At 44.2% G+C, this 21,703-nt stretch overlaps 1 protein-coding gene across 1 annotated transcript in view; it reads left to right on the forward strand.

The window, feature by feature from the left end:
• OPRL1 (opioid related nociceptin receptor 1) overlaps positions 1-20,571 on the forward strand; it is a 201,900-nt gene extending 181,329 nt beyond the window's left edge. Inside the window, exon 4 of the mRNA XM_086929064.1 lies at positions 17,577-20,571. Coding sequence (XP_086785190.1) covers positions 17,577-18,100 — 524 coding nt within the window. The 3' untranslated portion in view covers positions 18,101-20,571. The remainder of the gene's footprint in view (positions 1-17,576) is intronic.
• Positions 20,572-21,703: the final 1,132 nt, after the last annotated feature.

Below are 21,703 nucleotides of genomic sequence, written 5' to 3' on the forward strand. Positions count from 1 at the left end.
GGATTTAGGATCTGCCTGGATGAGCAGAAATAGTTCCAAAGCTAATTTTTCAGACAGGCTTTCCTGGCTGTTCTGAGAACCAGGACTTAGGATGAAATGACTTAAGAAATAAAGATTGTCCCCAAACCCTTCTTGAACAAAATACCTTCATACACTTTCATCTCATTTCAGCTTTTGTTTTTAGGATTATTCCATTGGCTTCATTTCTCCCCAACCTGTCACCTATTGTTTTCTGAACAGTAAGTGTATGCACAAATCTGCACTGTTGAGACATGCAGCTGGGACTCTGGGAAGAGAAGTTTTTCAGGGATGAAGAAACAAGAGGCTTTGGGGCGTATATACAAGGTGACTACGCCACTGGGACGTCACTTTTTTCGATATTACTGTGGAACAATGACTTCCACCATATTTATTAAGTGGTGTTAAGCCACTTTGCATGGCCTAATGCCGCTTTGTAAATATGGTACTCTTTCAACAGGCATCTGTGTGAAAGGGGTGTGCAATGGGTGTTGCTTTGGGCATTCCACCACAACATCCATTGCTTTTTGACTCCCACCAAGGATCTGTAAATCTGTGGCAGCGCCAAAAACTACACCATGCAAAAGCAGGCTTAAGATAGGGGCAACAAGGAGAAATACTTAAATTGGTCCTTCTTTTTGCTTTTCGCACACATAGAAAGAGCAAAATGACATTAATTATTGTTTTTTTGTGCACTAAGGTGTCCCCTCCTGCACAAAACAATCATTAAATAATGGAGACTTGCTACCTCTATGTGTGCTGCAAAATGCAACAGACATAGAGGCTGCAAATCACCATTATTGATTCGTTTATGTGCAGGAAGGTATCCCTTCCTACACATACACAATCATCCCTGCCACGCAGACCCCCTTGCACTACAGTGCAAGGGAGTCTGTGCTGGCGCTAGGCAGCTATTGTTTGCGCCAGCGCCAGGGAAAACACAGGAGTGTGCTGTATTATTACGGCTCATCACTGCGTTTTTTAAATGACACAGTGCAGCGCTGCACCATTTCCTTGTACATATGCCCCTTAGATAGTTCCATATTTTAGTGGCTTCTCAAAGCACAGTAGTGTCTCAAAGCACAAGCCTTCCTCACGTGGACCCAGATTGGCTGAATAGTAACTGCTCCCCGGACAGTTCTGGATTTTGTAATAAGCATCATTAGTGAAGAATCCATTATGTGCTTTGTAATAGTGAGGATGCAATTGAAAGCCTCCTGAGATGTAACTAAGTAGTTCCCCAGCCAATAAGGCATGGTTTTCAGGAGTGTTGAAAATGGATTCCCATTTGCATTGTAGTTTTTCGTGGAGTTTGTATTATTTATTTTTTTAGGGGAGAGAAGGGCATACATTTTTGAAGTGCGGTGATCCCTTTCAAGATTTGTCTGAACTTGGAAGGTAGGGTTGTACATAAAGTGAATAATAGGGAACTTTTAATTTTGAGAAAGGTGTCCAGATGAAGGTCAGTGAGGGCATAAGTGTTCCTAATTGTTGAGAAAGAAATAGGGTTGGAGTATGAGCTGAGGTCTCTTGTGAGACTCAACCCTTTGTGAGCCGTGTCTTTGTAGACAATGTTCTACCATCCATCTTGATGTTTTGGTTGTGCCAGGGGGAGGCATGAGAAGAGTGTTTCAATTTATTTAACAACCTATTGTCTAAGAGTCTAGTAGCTTGAAGTGCTCCCAGGAGAATGTATACCGAGTGATCTACATTGAAGAGTTTCATTATCATGAGGGCTACGAGAGTTAGAGGTTGGATTGGTTCTTGTTCAATTTCTAGTCATACTCGACGGTTTTATTGTTTACAATCCAATTAATTCCTTGTTGACAAGAAAAGTGTCCTGGTATCTGAGATATTCTGGCATGTTAAACCATCCTGTTTTTTAACCCCTTCAATGCGGCGGCTATTCTACCGCAGTGCTAAGGGGGCCGCGCGGCGCACCCATGCTGATGACGGAACTGCTCCATCACCATCTGCGGTTGCGCTGTGCTCATGACGGAGCGGTTCTGTCATGACCCCGCCCGCTCAATGGAACGCTCAGCGCAGGCCCGGAATCCGTGCCGCGCAGGCGTGCAGAGCGGGCCCTGACGGAACCGCTCCGTCATCAGCACAGCGCGACCGCGGGTGATGATGGAGTGGTTCTGTCACCAGCAGGGGAGGGGTTAAGAGGTCTTAGTTTTTTTTATAGAAATTCTAGATTTTCAATTTGAACAAAAATTTGAGAGATAAGTAAGTCTATTCCTTTCTCGTGGTCCAAAGGTTTAATGCACATCTGTTTTCTTTACATGCTCTAAGAACTACTGACTTATTATTCTGACTCAATTATAGCCAGCAACATTACTCCATCACATGATATTATCTTCGCCACATGCCCTAATTTATCCAGATTCTCTACACGTCATCCACCATTACGCTTTTGTATATGATCAACTTAACTTGAATGCTATGATCAAGACAGCACATTGATATTATAGATGGGGACCAATGCTGTCATTATGTACATGCACAAGTAGCTATGCCACCTACACTCTGTAGTTTTGTTTGTATCTGCTTTATATTTGAAATAAAATCTATTTGAAATTAAAAAACTAATTGTGAAGAGTCCATTTAGAAAGTAGGATCAAGAGGTTATTGTAAGACATGCAGTCTCAGGGGGTATAGTCAATGATGGTGCTTGGTTAGCAGTAGAAAAAAATCAAAATAAATATTCTATCATGTAGATACCAATGTAGATTTTGAGAAATAATTTCTGTAGTTTTCTTTGAAAAAGCTATTCCGTTTGTAGAAGGGGGGATTGTTAAAGTTGTTTTCTGCAAGGTTTAGCTAACAATAGACACTGGGCTTTGTTACCTTCCGAAAATATAAAGATGATTAAATAATAAAGGATGGAAAAGCTTTGCAAAATGATATAGGGCTGCCTCTATGGTAAGGATGGCCCTATTTTACAGAGAGCCATAATAATGAATACAATTTGGCTACAGGTGAATGAAGCACAAAGAGAACTAATGTTGTTTGGAGGGAAATCTCAGCTGTACTGTCCACATTTGGGTGATATGATACCTGTTCTTTGGACAGACTCTACAACCTGCACTGAACAATGAAAGAAAGACAATTGGGAGATATGTTAGCCTTGACGGCTTTCTAGGTTTGTTTGCTGCCACTTTTAGGTTGAGCCTACAGCACAGCTTGAGGTGTCTAGTTGCAAAAGACCCATTGTCGGCTTACCAAAAACTTACAATAGGCTCAAAGCTCAGCCATTGCTTAGCATTGGTTGGCTTTATCATCATTCTCATTTGTTTATGTCTTATTCAATGTCTTGCCTGGTCCTCCTTCTCTTCCCTTACCCAACTCCTTGTCTCTGGAACTCCCCACCTGACTCACTGCATGGGGGAAAAGCACCACTCATGGTTTCTGGCATCATCTAAGACCAGTCTGTTTTTCTGAGCCATCTTTTTTGGAGCCAGGTATAGACAGCAGGACTTACAGGGTCCAGAGATGTTTTTTTCATACTGTGTGCTTTATAAATGTAATCAGTTATTAAGTCAAGTTAGAGTAGGCTATCGATAATCCCATTCTATATGAGGAGCAGTGGGGTTTCGTAAAGACATAACTCTTTAGGTTTTAGCCTGCTGACCTGAGGATTCCTCAAGGAGCAGACCAAATACTGTGGGCATTCTATTTCTCCTCACATTGAGAATGCCAATTTAGTCTGGGCTTCCTGTTTGATGTTATTCTGCATATATGCCCTGGGGTTAATACTGTGTGGAAGTTTTTTTTTGACCAGTGGCAACTCCATCTTGTATTTTGTTTTCACTCTTTTTCCTCCGATAATGTCTGGAGTTATTGCCTTGGTCTCCTCTCACTTGGACTTTTGCACTGGACTTTTTGGGTCTGCCCTCTTTTATTTTGAAGGGAGACTGCACACATTTAACCCCTTGCCTGCGGTCGGAATTCCGCTCCTGTGCGGCACATTCCGATCGCGGGCATGGTCGTGACGGCTCCCGGCCGTCATCAGCATACGAGCACTGTGTGCCATGACGGGCGGGAGCCGTCACCAGCATGCAAGTGGTTAAGCTACTGGAACTAGACTTCTTCTTGGATTGAAGAAATTAGATTCTATGTCTCCACCTGTGTACAAAGTTCTCTGTTCACCAGGTCATAAGAGATAACGTTCATGGCACTTTATCTCAACCATAGAGCATTGTACAGCACAAGCTTAGCCTTTTGACAACAGAAAGTCTCTAACTATGGCCTGAGTCAAACATTCCACTCTCCTGTTTCCCTTATGCTATCCGTGCCACAATTGAAGTTGGCTAGAGTGGATAAAGTTCTTTCAGAGTCTAGGCTACAAAACTAGGGGCCATGCTTCCTCAGATGATTAAATGTAAATTCATAAATGACCAATACTACATGTAATTTCCCAGAAAAATCAATTATTTTCTTTCTACAAGGATGTCGTTGTTCATACCACCCCTGCACTTACTACTTACTTATTCTTTAATTCAAAATCTGACCTCACCCTCAGAGTCAACACAGAATCTAAAGCTATAGACTCTACTTTCCATTACTTGCAGTTCACATAAGTATCAAGTGAAAAAATGGATAACTATTGCACAATTGAAAAGGCCCAACATAATTCGTTTCCTGTTACACAAATTGCTCATGTTGAGGTTATTGATTTAGTGCAGCTGCTTTGTATATTATTTGATTTAGCAGAAACTGCCTTAATTCATTCTAATTGCACATGACCCCAATTTCATGTCGACACGTTTCTACCATTTATTCTATTTAACCGAACTTTTCAGGATGACAAGAAATCATTTGTTATTGCCTTCTCATACTTGCTTTACTTAAGTATGTTTTTGTACTGTCTCAACGGATCAATCTAATGTTAGATTGTGGAAGGAGTCCTAATGTTTTTTAGGATAAATGGCTTGCTGGTACATTGAAACAGATGAGTTAATCTTAAAAATGCCCTGTGGTACTAATACTGCATTCCATTCTCTTGTGCGATATATTAGCAGCAATTTCATGCACAGTCCAATTTTTTTACATTTTGCTTTTTCAAATAATGAATAATTCATAGACCTATTAGAGAGCATAGACTCAGGATAGCAATCTTTTCAGTTTATATTCCTCTGGGTTTGTTTATGCCATGATTTAACAAGAACAACAAACAGTCATAAATGAAAACATATACAGTCCTTAAGACATCTCAGTTTAATAAGTAAGAATTCTGCTTTTACATAGTTCGCCAGTCTCTTTTACTGAGTTTCCAAAGCTCATTGATAATACCCTCTGGGTGAATCTGCACTATACAAGTACAAAGCAACATAACACATTACAACACAATATAACATAATATATAATAAAACATAAAATTTATTAGATACAGTGCATCTGCAGCAGGCTCATAAAATCTCATTTCAGAAGCAACTTGTAATTGCTAGGGGTGATGGAAAACACAATCTGCTGATGTGAACATGAGTCACTGGCATTTTGTAAGATTCAACACAAAATACATTTTGTAAGTTATGTTAATATACAAATGCAGTTCTCAAATTCACTTCACATTGCTTGGAATTTACTAGTTTCATTAGAATAATTTGAGGACCCAGAAGCACAAAATTGTCACCATAGATAAAAGACCCCTCTTGGCGCCTACAGCAGATGATGCTGGCAGTCATGCACAATGTCTTGCAAATCTTAGAATGGGACATGCAGTCCGGTGATTGATGGCTAATGTAAACTAGTGTTTCCTAATAGCAGTCCAGACATATAATTCTGTTACACAAAAATGGATTATGCACAAGCGTAATCCTATTTTGTTACCTGTGATTTACTGGCTGGTTAGATCTGCAGCATGTATTATCTTGAGTATGACAATACAGTGCATACCAAATATATTTGTCTCTAATTAGGTGCATTGCCGTGGTATCTCTCCCATGTACATTGCCTTGGAGTGTGTGTTGCCTGGAGCATAGAACAGCCTCCCAGCACAATAAAGTACTTCTTTAATTCATTTCAGTGCTACTGCATATTTGCTGCATGTGCTCTCTTTCTACCTCCTGGAGTCTGGGCATATTGTCTGGGGTAGACCTCACTTCAAAGTGACATTCTTCTCGCCTTCAGTACATTGAGAAGGTATCACTGCTATGTGTGGTGTGCCAGGGGCGGCTCTAGGTTCATGGTGGCCCTGGGCAGGAAGTGTATGTAGGGGGCCTCGGAAGAGGGGGTCCAGGCGGGGCGAACCCCCCCACCCCCAGAGCTCAGGAAGGTGTTTGGAGGCCGCCAAATCCCTGCCAGAGACCACCAAATCCCTGCCACGGGCGCCACGCAAATAAGTATCCATCCTCAGAGGATTATTATATTGAGGATATAAATTGGCGTGGCGGCCCCTGGGGTTTGGTGGCCCTGTGCAGGTGCACAGCTTGCACATGCCTAAGGCCGCCCCTGGGTGTGCTCTCTTTCTCCTTCTGCAGCACATGCTTTTTATCTGGTGGAAGTCCTGAACCATTCTGGGTGTTTTTTGTAAGTCTGTCATAGTATGGATCCCCACAGGTGGTGGAATTTGAAAAGCATCAGGGGCCAGAACTACAAAAGGAAGGTCCCCACTGTTGTAAAGGGAGTCACAGGACATCAAGCATGCTACTTTGTCTGCCACTCGCAGTAGTGTCTCGGGCAGGACATCTGGCAGAGGGCAAGAGAGATGACGAGCTGCCAGGACATGACAATTGTGTTTCACCACTTCCGGTCAGTCACAGTGCCCTGCGGTCTGATGTCACATTTATGTGTTCCTTATTTCTCTGCCTTGTGCAGGGTGTCTCAGCCAAGCACAGGGTGTCAGACCCATGGCTAGACTGACCATAGCGGGCAACCGCCTTTTGCCCGGTAGGCTAGAAGGGTGGGGGCTGGTTGTGGAGCAGTGGGAGACAATTTTGTTACTTGGGGCCAGTTTTGCAACAATGCTCCAATATCGGCCCCCAGTAACAAAAGCAGCAGTGCAGGGGGTGGTTTTCTTAAGCAGCAGCGCTGCACCCTTGCCCCTACCCCCCTCCTGGGGGTGTAGGCAAGTCAGACCATGTCACGTTTTACTGTTTACGTGCATGCACATAAAGGATGTGAGGAGGACAATGCTCATGGTGTAAATATCATACTACATCGGAGGACATATGCAGACAGGCATTAAAAACAGGAATTTAGCATAGCACATTGTGGAATGTATAGTTGGGTATAAATCATACAGCAGAAGGCAGCTGCGCCTGAGTACACTAAGCCTTACTACGGTCTGGAGACTGCAGTGTTCAGATTATGCAGATAGACGTCTGGAAAACACGGAGCCAGGTGCAGGTAGGTCTAGAGCCAGGTCAGGGTCCTCATCTAATACAAACCTTTTAATTTTCTTTCTGAATTTGGATAAGGATGAGACTTTCTATGGGTTGGTATGGAACACGTTTCAAATTTTGGATCATTCGCATAGAAAGTGGGGTTCAGTGAACATAGGTTAAGGCCCTGATTCCAGTCTGGTTGGAGATGCAGATGAAGACAATCCACTTGGGTGCTCCATCTGACCCTTGCCATCAACACACCTCCACCAAATGAATACTAGCAATCAGCGAAGCACTAACAAGCATCCCCAATGCCTCTATCGGCACAACCACATTCCTGGACACTTAGAAACATGCCATTATCATACCCCTCCACAAGAAACCATCTGTTGGCCCATCTTCACTCTCCAACTACAGACCCATCTCTCTCCTACCATACCCGGCAAAGGTCTTAGAGAAATTATTCAACCGATGTTTCACCAACCACCTCAGCAACCACCAGCTTCTAGATGTCAGACAGTCCAGATTCAAGCCCAACCACAGTACAGAAACAGCACTCATTGCATCCACAGATGACATCCATATGATCTTTGACAGAGGAGACAAGGCAGCTCTCACTCTCCTGGACCCCTCTGAAGCATTCGACATGGTTTCAAACCACATCCTCATCAGGCGCCTGCACAACATAGGCATCCAAGGACCTGCTCCTTCTTAACGGAAAAACACAAGCTGTAAACCTAGCAACTTGTTCCTTGGAAGTCCACAAACTCGTCTGCGGAGTGCCCCAAGATTCATCACTTTAACCCCACCCTCTCCAACACCTACACAATCCCTTTGACTATTGTCATCCGAGCACACAACATCAACATGCTCTGCTATGCAGACATCACACAACTCATACTCTCCCTCTTGGACAAGACTCCCAACCCAAGAAACAAATTTACCGCCTGCAGTTCCAAAGTTGCTTACTGGATGAAAGTCAACTGTCTCAAGCTCAACACTAACAAGACAGAAATAGTGGTCTTGCCAAGAACACATCACCATGGGACTCCAACTGGTGGCTGGCCAAACTTGGGTGCACACCCAGAACCCATGGCTGAACCTTGGAATAATCATTGGCAGCAAACGGGACATGACCGAACAAGTCAACACCATCACTGAATCCTGCTTCCACACCCTAATGATGCTTAGGAAGATCTTCAAAAGGCTCACAATCAACACTGGAAAAAGCTGTCACTCACCCACGTCACCAGCAAATTGGACTATGGGAACTCCTTTGTATGCTGGGATCACCAAGCAACTCACTAGAAGATACAAACCATCCAGAACTCGGCAGCAAGACTCTTCCTCAATCTCCCACACAGAATTCACTTCACAACACACCTGAGGAAACCACACTTGCTCCCGATGCACACAGACATGTTGAATTGAAACACCTCACACGCTTTAAAGGCACTACACAACTCAGGCACCACCTTCCTGAACAGTTGCATCTTCTTCCACCAACCACCCAGGCACCTTCGCTGAGCAGGACTCCTACTCGCACACATCTCAAAAACACACAGGACCAGATCAAGAGGATGGATGTTCTCTTACATCACTCCTAAAGTGTAGAACAACCTCTCACTTCACCTCAGAGCCTTCTCCTTTCTTCTTGAATTGCACAAGAAGCTAAAGATCTGGCTTTCAATTAGCCAACCTACAATAGGCAGGGCTAGGCACACACACCTGCTCAGCACCAGGACACCCTCGTGGGTGATAGTACACTTTGCAAATAGAGATAACGTAACATAACCTTACATACTCATGTACTAACTTAGGATGATCCTTTTCCCATGTATTAGAGGCAGTTGGTGAGATTAACTTCTATTTGAATGTTGCAGGGCTGATATAGTTTATAGTGGAGAAGTGTGGCTCAATGGTTAGAGCGGCAGACCCTGATGCAGAGGTCTGGCCCGGGATCAGGGTTCAATTCCCTGCCTCGGCGGGTCTTGGGCTCAAAAATTCGACTGACCGGATCATTCTCGCCTCGGTGCCTATTCCAATCATGGAGTCCCACTCTGCAACTCTGGGCAATAGCTTGCTTAGTCTCCACAACAGCCCCCACAACGCTAAGGATCCCTGGCCTCCACCTTGGGGGTGCCCAGGAGTGGACGCCTCACAGGGAAAGCCAGGATGGGTTCCACAGCGGTATTCATACAAGCACCTTGAGACCCTTGCAGGTGAGTAGTGCGCTATACAAGTATCAATTTACATTTTTACATTTAGTTTAGGTTGCTTTACAGTAATTTGGATTTTACAGCAGAAGAAGGCTGGATTTGAGGTGAAAAAGGAAAAGTATGTGATCTGATCACTCCACTTAACATTTGGGTGTGACATCTATTGGCAATGAATGGGGAAAGGAGTGTGAAGCAAACCTATGATTTGCTAAAACTTGGGAACCTCGGCTTGTATTTGTGATTTGTAAAATGCCCCTGATACGGAGAACATCATCGATTCACATTTAAACTTTTCTCTCATTCATACATTAATATTGTGTTTTTGCAGTTTGTGTTCTATTTCTGCAGCTGTGCTCTTTTTAGAGATTACAGGCTGGACATAATGCCTGGTGTGTACAGTAAAATACATTGACGTTTTTTTCACATCCAGTGCATTACTAAAGTATGATTGTGACATGTGTCTACATTCCCAGGATGTTCTCTTGTGGCTAGAGGAAGATGTACCTACACCCAGAAACATTTCTTTCACTCAGATACTGATAGAATATACCTGCCTTGTGCGTTCATTGTCTATAGTCTATGACTTGAGCCTTTTATCTTGTCTGTAGAAAACGACTTTCCTTCACAAAGAAGCCTTTTCTTTCATACAGTAACTCACTAGCTTCATTCCCCTAAGGGGTTGTTTTCTATATATAGCCTGTGTGTGTTTTTGTCTGTGTTTCAGAGAAAGATACAAATTCGTAATAATGCTTTTCTTTCATTTCAAATATAGATAAACTATTTCCCAGGTCTGATATTTTGGCAATTCTCCATCTCTTTTGGTTAAGATTTTGGAATATGACCTCAAAGGAGACATCTTTCTAGAAGTGTGACAGTCTCAAATGTTAATGGTGAAAAGAAGCAAGATGGGAGACTCGCTACACCTAACATGGATTACAGACCTGTCAACTCACACGGTGCCACTGTATGTCACACAATTTCAGCTCTCTTCACATGGTCACCCAGTGAGGAGCCAAAATCATACAGTGGCAGGGAAGACAAGCTGCCAACCACTGCGCAAAGTGCCTTTTAAGCTCATCATTTGTGGCTGTGAGCACCCAATGTCCATTAAGAGGTGTGAAAACACCCCAAGGCATTGGAGACTGCCTCAACTACCATTCAGATTTTTTGGGGGGCTTGGGGGACTTGGTGAGGGACAGAGTGCATCTTAGGTAGCCCCTGGAATTAGGACACACCCCCTCCAATGCATTGTGAAATACATTTATAAATTTGCAGGTATGGTATTACTTACATAGAGACAGGAAAACATGCTGTCATTTTAGGAACACTTCCACTCTGTGACTACAGATGTAAGGTCTTCTTGGAAAACCTAATATAAGGCAAGACAACACAAACTAATTAGATTGATAAGTTGAAAAAGCAACAACTACAATATTGCTTCAATACCGAAGGGACAACCAGATAGCCAGCTAAAACGATTTCCAGAAAACAAATAAATTGTTATCACATGAGAACTCACATAAGCAAGGGATTGAACAGTGGTTGCTAGGTAATAGAGATAGAAAAAAACACGACTTTTAGGAACGTAAAAGTATTGCTTTTGAGGTAATATTCCAACATCCACACAGAAAATGAGTGATTTGGTTATAATGGATCACAGTGTGCAACAAAACAATAAAATGGGCCCGATCTCATTACATGTTCTAGAATTTGAAAATAAAGACTTCCAAGTATATTGAAACATTCTTCCGAAAAAGGTGACATACAAGTATGTGCAATAAGCTTTCTTTGCAGAGGAGGCATTGAGAACAACGCAGGCTTTGTCTGAGAGACCATTATAATGCAGTTCATTGGCATAATGTGCCCAGACCAATTAATAAATATCGCCCACAATGTGTTAGCAGGGATTGGACCAGCGATCAACTATTCCATTGGTCAGCCTTGGCGAATAGACAGCTGCGCTCAGACAATCTGCATATGGCCAACGTCCCCAGGATTAACCCCTCCTGTGCTCATGACGAGCTCAGCTCCTCATGAGCCACGGCGCTCGGGTGCTCATGATGAGCTGAGCTCGTCATGACCGTTGGAACGCTCGCACGCTGGGCTGATTCCCCTGCTGTGCTGAGCGTTCCATTAAACGGGCACGGTCATGACGACTCAGCTCGTCATGAGCACCGGAGCGCCGTGGCTCATGACAAGCTGAGCTCGTAATGAGCACCGGGCCGCTGTGCGTGCCCCCGCCCCGCAGCACAGCGGGTAAAACAGCCCCGCATCGAAGGGGTTAAGAAGGCCAGAATTGGCAGCCGCCTATTCTCTTATAATGCCGGTAGGATATGGAACACCATCCCTCTCCGCCTACGGAGGGAACCCAGCCATCTGGTCTTTAGGAAACTGTTAAAAACTTGGCTCTTCCCTTAAGTGTTGTTATGATGTTCTCTCCGTCACTGCCTCGGCGCTGGGATGCCCCTGGTAGCTACGCGCTTAATAAATGCTGTTTTCATTTCATTTTCATTTCTGATACATAAGTCCTCATCTTTAAGATATTAACCCTCTGAAACATAATTTCCCATTATATATTGAATCCTTCTGGATACTCCTCAACTAATAGTGTCAACGGATGATATTACTGACAGTCGCACTATTTGTTGAGTGACAAAAGCAGGTATCAGACAGTCCTAGATTTGCTTCCTAAGGGGCATCAGTTTTTCTTATTTTGGTGGTTCTTGAAATTTCATTGTTGCTTCTCGCCAATAACAATGAGCCGTCATGCTTCACTTCAAGATCTCTGGGTGTCTGGTAGAAAGCTGCCACCAACATTTGAAGCTCAATGGAGTCCAAAAACCCAACAAAATATGCTGGGCCCTATTTATGAGGCCGTGCGTCACTTTTAAGCCGCCGGTGCGTCACTTTTTGTGATGCACCACCGCCGTAAAAAATGTGCCTTGTTGCACCATATTTACAAAGTTATGCATCGAGGAAGATGCGTCACTTTGTAAACCCCTGCACCACATTATACCTGTGCCAGGTATAATGTATGCAGGGGGGGCGTTCAGACGCAAGACAGGGTCATAGAAGTGACGCAGTGAAATCTAAAAGATTTCACTGCGCCACTTCTAGGACGCAAATGCGTCAATATTGTACACCTGCCTGACAGCAGGCGTAAAACTGACGCAGGCCCTTTCACATGGGGCTTGTCCCATGATGAAAGGACACATTGCTGGAGTTGCGTCACTTTTATGACACACTCCAGCAATGCGTCACTTTTGCGCCATACAGATACGTCAGAAATACTAACGTATCTGTAGCTCCTTGCGACATGATGCGTCATACAGTAAATATGACGCATCAATCACGTCGCAAGGAGGGCGCACTGAGACGTGACGCATCGCTGCTTTCACGCAGTGATGCGTCACTTCTCATAAATGAGGCCCACTGACTCTTGTCTGATAGTGTGATGCAATTTGTGTCTAGATCATTATATTGGAAGTGGTGGTAGCCAATCCCTTCCCAACTGTGTGATGGTGGGGCTATTGGTTACACATTCTTACGTTGGTAAGAAGTTGCAGCTGCCTCATGCTACGATTAATATTGTGTATATACTCAATTATATTTCAATGTGGTGAGAATGACCTACAAAGCGCAGAAAAATAATGGTGAAGATGACACTTTGCAAATTCCAATCAATTTAAAGTGGAGATTGAGCAAAATAGTTTGGTTTTCTAACGAAAAGTTACTTCGCTAAGTTTCAATCTCCAAGAGATACAGTTAAACAATTATGTGAATAACTGACAAAAAAAATTGAGAATAATTAGTGGAAAATTGTCACAAGAGTCCTCTAAAATGGACACAAACTAGTAAAAATACTCCAAGAATTATTTTGAAGAGTAAAAACCGGGGCCATATTATCAAGAAAGGGCGATACATTTTCGCTGCTTTTATCGGCAGGAAACTGCCGCTAAAGCGGCGAAAATAGGCTTAATACTATGCCCTTGTGAATTCCCATAGAAGCTCAGGTTCGGGTGTTAACCTGGGCTTCTATGGGAAGTCACAAGGGCATATTATCAAGCCCATTATCGCCGCTTTACCGGCAGTTTCCTGCTGATAAAAGCGGCGATAATGTATCGCCCTTTCTTGATAATATGGCCCCCAGTGTTTTTCGAAAATAAAGAATGATTTCTTTAAAGTAGTGCACATTAATTTCGGGGAAAAAATGTAGAGACATAAACAAAGTTGATTGAAAAGTAGGTAGAGAATTATTTAGAGACAATTCTTGCATCTTTATTTCGAGAGCAAACAAATAATTAATTACCTTTGAAAAAATGTGTGGAATGGTCTTTGAAAAATATGTGACATTGCCACATTATTAGAAGCGTAAAATCTTCGTATCATGCAATAATCTTTGGTATACAATACGAACATGCATACACCACCCTGCAAGAAAAACATAGATAAAATAATAGAGTTGTATGTTGTTGATAAAAATCTAATAAAAATATAGTTTGTTTTATTTTCAAAAATGCAGAAATTGGCACAGAACCTGCAGTGGTGTCAGTGCTGAATTTGGAACTGAAAGGCACCATTTGTAATTCAAGCAGACTTGATCTTGCCCCCAAAACCACCCCTACCCGCTCCCCCAACTTGCATTCCCACACATAGCAAGAGTTCTGGAGCAGACTGAGCTGAGCACAGCGAGACCAAGGATGACTTAGGCCCCCATTCGCTGCCATCCTCGTGGAAAACGGGACCACCCGCGAGCTGTGCGGCAGTCCCGCCTAGCATATTATGATGCGCCCGCCACAGTGGCGGGCGCATCATGCATTTATAACATTGTGGCAGGCGGTTTTCACACCAGCACCCGCCGCAATGCTATAAATGCTTGTGATGCATTTGCATACACAAAGCGCGTGGTGCCTGCCGCATTGCGTATGCAAATGCAGGGGGATAACACAGGTACCCCCCATGTGCACCCCCCTCGCCTTCACCATGGGGGCCCACAGGGGGGCCCCAAAGTGAAGACCGCATGCCTAAAGGCATCTGATCCTGGCCATCCTAATATGAACCCTTTTCTGCCTTGGCCGCAAGCCGACTGGGGTGGAAAAGCGGCGGACTGTGTTTACGTCCGCTGCGGTCCCCCCTGCCATTGTAATATGGCGGGGGAAATGGGTGGCGGCTGGTGACGGTTGTCGGGCGGATCGCCACCGCCTGCATGGCGGTGGCAATCCGCCCGACATCCTAATGGGCCCCTAAGTGTTTTACAATCCCTCAAACAGCCTAAAAGAAAACGAAATATTAGCAAGCAACCTCCTTTCACCCCCATAAATGCAAAACAAGCATTGGCAAAGCCAATAGGTCTCGCAATGGCATTGCCGTTTTTTCTTTTTATTTACAAATCTGAGTTGGATTAGTGAATAAAAAAATGTAACACAATAGTGCCTTGTTGCTGGAGTCTCCAAGACATTTGATTGAGAGGCTCCAGAGAATTCAAACGAGAGCAGCTAAGCTAGCCTTGAGACGACCAAGACGCTTATCTGCCTCCTTGACCTCGTCGGAGCTGCATGGGTCTGGACCTGAACCAATGCAGAATAAATTTTGTCTGGTATGCCCCTGCTAGGAGCCTTCGTTCCTCCTCCGCCAAGATGGTGAAGGTACCAAGATTCAAAAAACAAAATCAGGATGTAGGGCTTTCAGCATCTCTGCTGCATGACTTTGGAATAATCTTCCACTTGAGATGAGACAGCTGGAAGATCTTTTCCAGTTAGGAAGGGACTGAAGACATGGTTTTATCTTAGAGCATAACTCCTTTAAATTGGAGAGACCCCCCACGTACCATGGGCCCAGTTGAGCACACATATGACAGAGCCAGGATGCCCGTAGGGTGACAGTGCGCTTTATAAGTGACGAAAATAAATAGTTATTTTTTTAGGAGGTAGTAACACAGAGGACTCATGTGGGGGGAACCAACACGAAAGCTGCAGGTGGGGAATAAAGCATAACTGGGGGAGAAACATGGAGGGCAGGGGACAGAAGCAACGTGGAAGGCACAGGTGGGGGAAGCAATATGGAGGGCGGGTAGGAAGCAAAATGGGCGATGAAGAGGAATGGGGAGCTTTTACGAGAAGCACACGTGGGTGAACACAATACTGAAGGAGGGGAGACAAGCACACAGGCGAGAGAGCAACAGCAGTACATGAGGCACACATCAGGAAAACACATGCACTCTTGTACAGTGCCTACTGTTCCATTCGACTTGAACCTTAAATAAGCTGCTGCCGGGGAGTAGCATTAGAAACGTGTGTAGCTAATAAGTTCAAAGAAATCAATGAAAGGCCTTAAAAGAGGTCGACTCAGAGGGGGACAAGTAGTGTATTCAGTTTCTTCCTAAAACTGCCTACTCGTGTACACAGGTTGCTGCAACTCAGGTTACACCCCTATTCTTTCACTCGTCACCAGAATGCAATCTGCTGAACTTTGTGAAATATGGATGAGGTACCACAATGCAATTAGAAAGTCAGGTACATCGATGGACGTGCCACACGCCAGCAACAGAACCAATGGAGCACGTCTTTCACACAAGACACCCACGGTAGGCCATAAATTATAGAAACTTTATTTTTGTAAACTAGCTCGGAAATATTTCTAGCACCAGTAGTTATTTAATTTTTCTGAGATCTCTGACAAGTTAACCACCAACTCAAGAATCAAGAAATAAAAAACAAAAATAGAATGTGGGCTATTAGGAAACAAACAAAACAAGCGAAAGTGAAAGCACAGCATGTTGTCTGTAAATGGTAACCTGACCCACGAGAAATGCAGCTGCCACCCTGTGTGCCGCTGCTTGCTCCAGAGAGCAAAATGCAGTGGGAGTGAACATTACAGAACAGGTGGGACAAGCACCCGCCTTTAGCCATTTGCCTGCTTTCAATATTGAAAGACACACGCAAAAGCCAATTGAAAGTGTGGGAGGAGTCAGATCCACACAGAGTAAACACAAGAAACCTCACAGAGCAGCGCATGTTCGCAGCTATGCTCGACCTATAAAGACCAAAGCCTTCAGAAAAACTAACCTGCTGCACACTGCTATTTAACTAGAGGCACAGAAGTATCGGATATGATTTGTTCTATTTCTAGATGAATTAGTCAGCTGAGAAAAATAGGTTAAAGGGTAAGGAGGTGTATGGTACGTATGTCAGAATTACATAAAATTAAGGGGGTAAGGGTTGGGGATTTAGAGATTAAAGATTGCCTTAATTAAAAAAATAATATTATTATGCTGTTGTACGTTATGAAACATTATGGGCCTGTTATGATGTCGGCTGGAAAGCCTCCGATCGCAGGCAGGAGGCTTTTCAACCAGAATTGACGGTTTCAATTTCAACCACCTAATTTCAATTTAGGCAGTCGGAATTGAAACCGCATGGTCTTTAAGGCTGGCTTTCGACAGTCAGAACCGGAACATAATTCCATACGACTGCTTTCCTGCCATTGGGATTACGATGTTGGTTTCCAACAGGCTTTCCATGACAGGCTTTCCGACATGGAAAGTCTTTCAGAAAACAACTTTGGGGACCCCTATCAGTGCCCCCTTCTTCCTGCAGCCTCTGGTTGGGGGCCGAGGGGGCACCGATGGGGCCCCCTGCTAACGTGGTGCAGGGATTAGCAGAAACTCCCATTTCTCTATGGGAGCTTGTGCTATGGCTTGAAAATGTTTGCAGCACAAGCTTCTATAGAGAAATGGGAGTACGGTTGCATTGTAACACTGCGGTCGGGAGCGCTGACTGGAGGTCGGTCAATCCCAAATCTTCAAAGATGTCAGTCGGAGGCAACTCCAACTGACAACATAATCAGGACCTATTTGTCTAATGGCAATTGCTTTACATTAAAATGTAATTCATTTTAACATGTTATTCATTTTGTGTAAATAATGTTATTTTCAACATGGAAATGAATACATTATCCTGTTTCTGGGTGGATGCACTGAGCCTTGTGTTTTTTTTATTATATTTCCATACAGAGGTGGAGTGCCTAGTGCAAATCCCAGTACCAGAAGATTACTGGGACCCAGTCTTTGGGATCTGCGTCTTTGTCTTCTCCTTCGTCATTCCTGTCCTCATCATCACCATATGCTACAGCCTGATGATCCGGCGACTAAAGAACGTGCGTGTCCTCTCGGGATCCAAGGAGAAGGACCGCAACTTGCGGCGCATCACTCGCCTGGTCCTAGTGGTGGTTGCGGTCTTTGTCATCTGCTGGACCCCCATCCAGATCTTTGTGCTGGTTCAGTGCCTGGGCGCCAAGCCCGACAGCGAGGCCAAGGTGGTGATCCTGCACTTCTGCATTGCGCTAGGCTATGTCAACAGCAGCCTTAACCCTATACTCTATGCCTTTCTGGATGAGAACTTCAAGGCCTGCTTCCGCAAGTTCTGCTTCCCCACCGCCTTCAGGTCTGAGCTGCAGATGTCTAACCGCATGTGCAGCATTGCTAAGGATGTGGCCTATGCATGCAAGAATTCTGAAGGGACTAACAACCCCGCATGACTAGGCCTGGAACTGCCCATGATGAGTTCAGACCAACAGGGTCCCTCCAATGAGCAAGCTGAGTTGACACAGATTACCGCCCTTTGAAACAAGATGGTCCTGCCCATGAGCAGGGGCTAACAACCACTTCAGATGCCAAAGGGGGAGAAGGTTCTTGCCGCTGGCTTGCCAAGGTATTTTTGTGTGCCTCAGGTTGAATCTAGATTCTAGGAAGGTCACAGTGGCCTTTATCAACTAGCAGGCATGGACTCTTTTAAGGTGTGGCATGCACTTGAAACAGAGTGTTTTTGTGAACATGTATAGGTGAAAGCCTAAACACACCATAACATGGCCTTAACTATGCCATCCCATCTTAAACACAGAGTAAAGGCAGAAACGCTTCACATTGCCTATTTCGTACAATTAATATGCCACCCAAGATGCAAAAATGTAAGATATGTAAATACTTAAAATGACTTATTTTAAAGGTCTCTTATTGCAGACATTTGCCAAAGTGACAATGCAGAAGAAAGTACAAAGACTCGAGAATGTCGTCTGGCGATGTGCCTGTCATTTGGACAATAGTAAAGGGGTTCAGGATCGGGCCTGGAGGTTCTCTGAATGGATCATGTTATCTTGAGGGTGATGGAGGGGGTGACACAGGAGCTACAAACCAATGTTGTTCCCTAGTGTACGACCCAAAAGAGCTGGTAAGACAGCCTGGTAGGTTCTCTGCAAGCACCAATTTAAATAGAGATGGGGGAATGGAAAAACCCACGTGTCTGGAGCCTTCAAATCCGCTGACTTGGAAAAGAAGTGGCCTCAAGGTTTTAATTGCACTAATAAGTAAACAGAATGTGTAGAGTTGTAGGTTCAGGTCTTCAAGAAGGGCATGTGCATAGAAACAAGTTATCTGTTTATTGGAAGTGGGGGAGATGGAGCAAATGTGTGTCTAGGATTGTTGAGTGGATGCAGGAACATCTTGGCTGAGGGTGGGCAGGCATGGAGAGAGGAGGGACCCTCTAGGGAGAGAGAGAGCAAATTTTTTGCACATATATGGCGGGTCCCAACTTAGAGGACCCTCTTCACAGATTGTACATGACATAGTCCAACCCACATTTGTGGCCTGTCTCATGACGTCGTTTTTGAGCGTTTCTCCATGCATGCTTGTAATGGTGTCTTCAGCAGGTGACATTTTCCTAATATGCAGGTGAAGATTAGGTTGTCTTCTTTATGCGCGCCAAGGAGGCCTGTTTTCCTACGCACAGTTGGGGGGGGACCAAGTAAAGTCGGTGCAGCCCTATAAAAAGAGTAAGAGGTGGCACACACAGGGCATGATTCAATGTATAGATAGGATCAGCTCTCTTCTGTAGGCTGCTGGTGAGAGACTGACTCGTTGTGTATATACTGAATGAATGATTATATGCAAGCCTCACTTTCTTGTTACTATACTATAGCATGACCCACATGCCTTGGGTCTATATGGTCTTTGCTGGCTTTCCCATACAGAGTGAGAGAGTTGTTTGGGTTAATGTATGTACATAGCAAATATCACCAGGGTGGGCCCGGAGAAATGTTTTACTGGGCCTTCACTTCTGATATTTAATTCAAAACTGGACCAGTGCCAGGACGAACAACACAGGAAGTGTACTAATTGACTATGTTTACACCTAGCTTCCCAGTAGCAGGTAGTCTTCACTTCCGGATAGCATGTGGGAATGGTGCATTACTAATTTCATTATACAGTGGGTCCTGGAATTAATCTGCATTCCCTACATGACGCATCTACAGCCTGTCCAATGCCCCTCCCCACCAAGTATGATGGGGGGGCTATCGGGCCCCTTCGTATAGCCACTGCCACAACGCTCTAGTGTCACATGAAAGCACATGACTCAGAAACATACGGAAGAATGAGGCCGAAGGGTTTGCCAACACGTGAGTGCTTCTCAAAGAGTGCTACAACCGAGTCAGACACATTTACACAACAGGCGGACTTAGCGATCAAAATGCGAGAGGTGAGTCTCCCTGGTTTTTACCGACTGAGCCACCCCTCAAAATCGAGGCAACCAAATGGACTGTGATGAACTGTGTACTGGATTACAGATTTATTTATGTTTAAGCCTTATTGAACACTCACGACAGCCTCCAGCGCTGCACGGGGCATGGCTGCCTGTTCCACCGCTTTCCCAGAATGCACCTCTACCCCATGCCCTTCTGGCACGGACTGCTTCCTTTCTTCCGCTTGTCTCATCCTTACCTCAGCTTTTATTGCTGACACGCTTCTTCTGTCAACGCTGTGGCCTTTTTCCTTGTGCAAACATGCAGGTGTGGCGGACACGCAGTCTTTAATGGCCGGTCAGCCCCCGCAGGTTCACCGCCTGCTGCCCATGCCCATCCCAGGCATTGGTAGTCTTTCTTCACTGTCCTCAGGGGATGGCGACAGGACAAAGAAAGTTGTTCGCAAAGCTGTTGTTTTGTTCTGCTTGACATGAATGAAGTTCTTCTAAGAGTTGGATGCTTATGAAATATATCACAATGAACAACTGAACTGTGTCTGAGTCTGTTTTTTTCTGCTTAGAAACATAATGATTTGCCATACCTTGTCTGTTTATTTTTACTTTTGAAAAAAGAAATGTCAACAAACCCAGTGCCGTTCATGTAGTATCGGGGTGAAGCTGAAATGACTTGAAGCTGAGACAGGTATGTAGAAAGCGAAGCATTTATTGAACGAAGTCCAATAACAGGAACCCACGGCTAAACAGCATACAAGCAAGACAGCAAAGCCTCAACTGACCACTGCCAGGCAACCTAAGTGTGGTATTCTAGTTTATAGAATGGTTCATGTTAGAGTGGTTGTTTGTCATGGGAATGTTGGTTAAGGATTCTGTGGAGCGGTTGATGAGGAGATTGGTCGTGCTAGTCTGGTTGTCCGCCTGTGGTTGTTAAGCTGTCCTTAAATTTGGAATTAATCCTGTTACCTGTACCTGTGTCTCTCTACGTATTCTCCACATAAATATTGGCAACGTTTGGGATACAGACTTTTACTTTGGAGGCAGCGTACACTCAATATCACTCTACAAACTGCCTTCTAACTACAAAATAATCTACTTCAGTATTGTGTCACTGATTGTCGGTGTCATTGTCGGAACACCGTTTGGTAAAGTATTATTTTCTTTTTCCTATTACACCATTGTTACTTATTTTTTTTAAACCGAGCGCTTCATTTTACCTTGCGCTGACGGTTAAAAGAAGAGTAAGGCCTAAACTTTTGTCTGGCTGTTTGAGGAGTTATTGTGTAAATGCTTCGGATAATTTTGGAATTTGGTGCCATCGTTTAAATTAACTTACTTTTGCCGTTTCTTTCGACCGCATCATTGGGCAGTATTGAAACTCTCCAGCGCATTATTTGTAATCCTTATGCATGCGCCACTCCGTTTCTCCGAACGCTTTGCGTGCTCAAGAATTCTCCGACAGCGTTCTTGTGAGCATTGCCTTCTGGGATTGTGCCTTTGACCTCACCTTGCACACGCAACACGCAGCGGCCATCTTGGATTTTCATCGGCGTTTCTGTCAATTTCAGCCAGAGTTTCCGACATTACTTCTTAAAGTGTTATAACTCCTTAA

Source organism: Lissotriton vulgaris, chromosome 7, assembly GCF_964263255.1.
Source record: "Lissotriton vulgaris chromosome 7, aLisVul1.2, whole genome shotgun sequence".
Taxonomy (NCBI): domain Eukaryota; kingdom Metazoa; phylum Chordata; class Amphibia; order Caudata; family Salamandridae; genus Lissotriton; species Lissotriton vulgaris.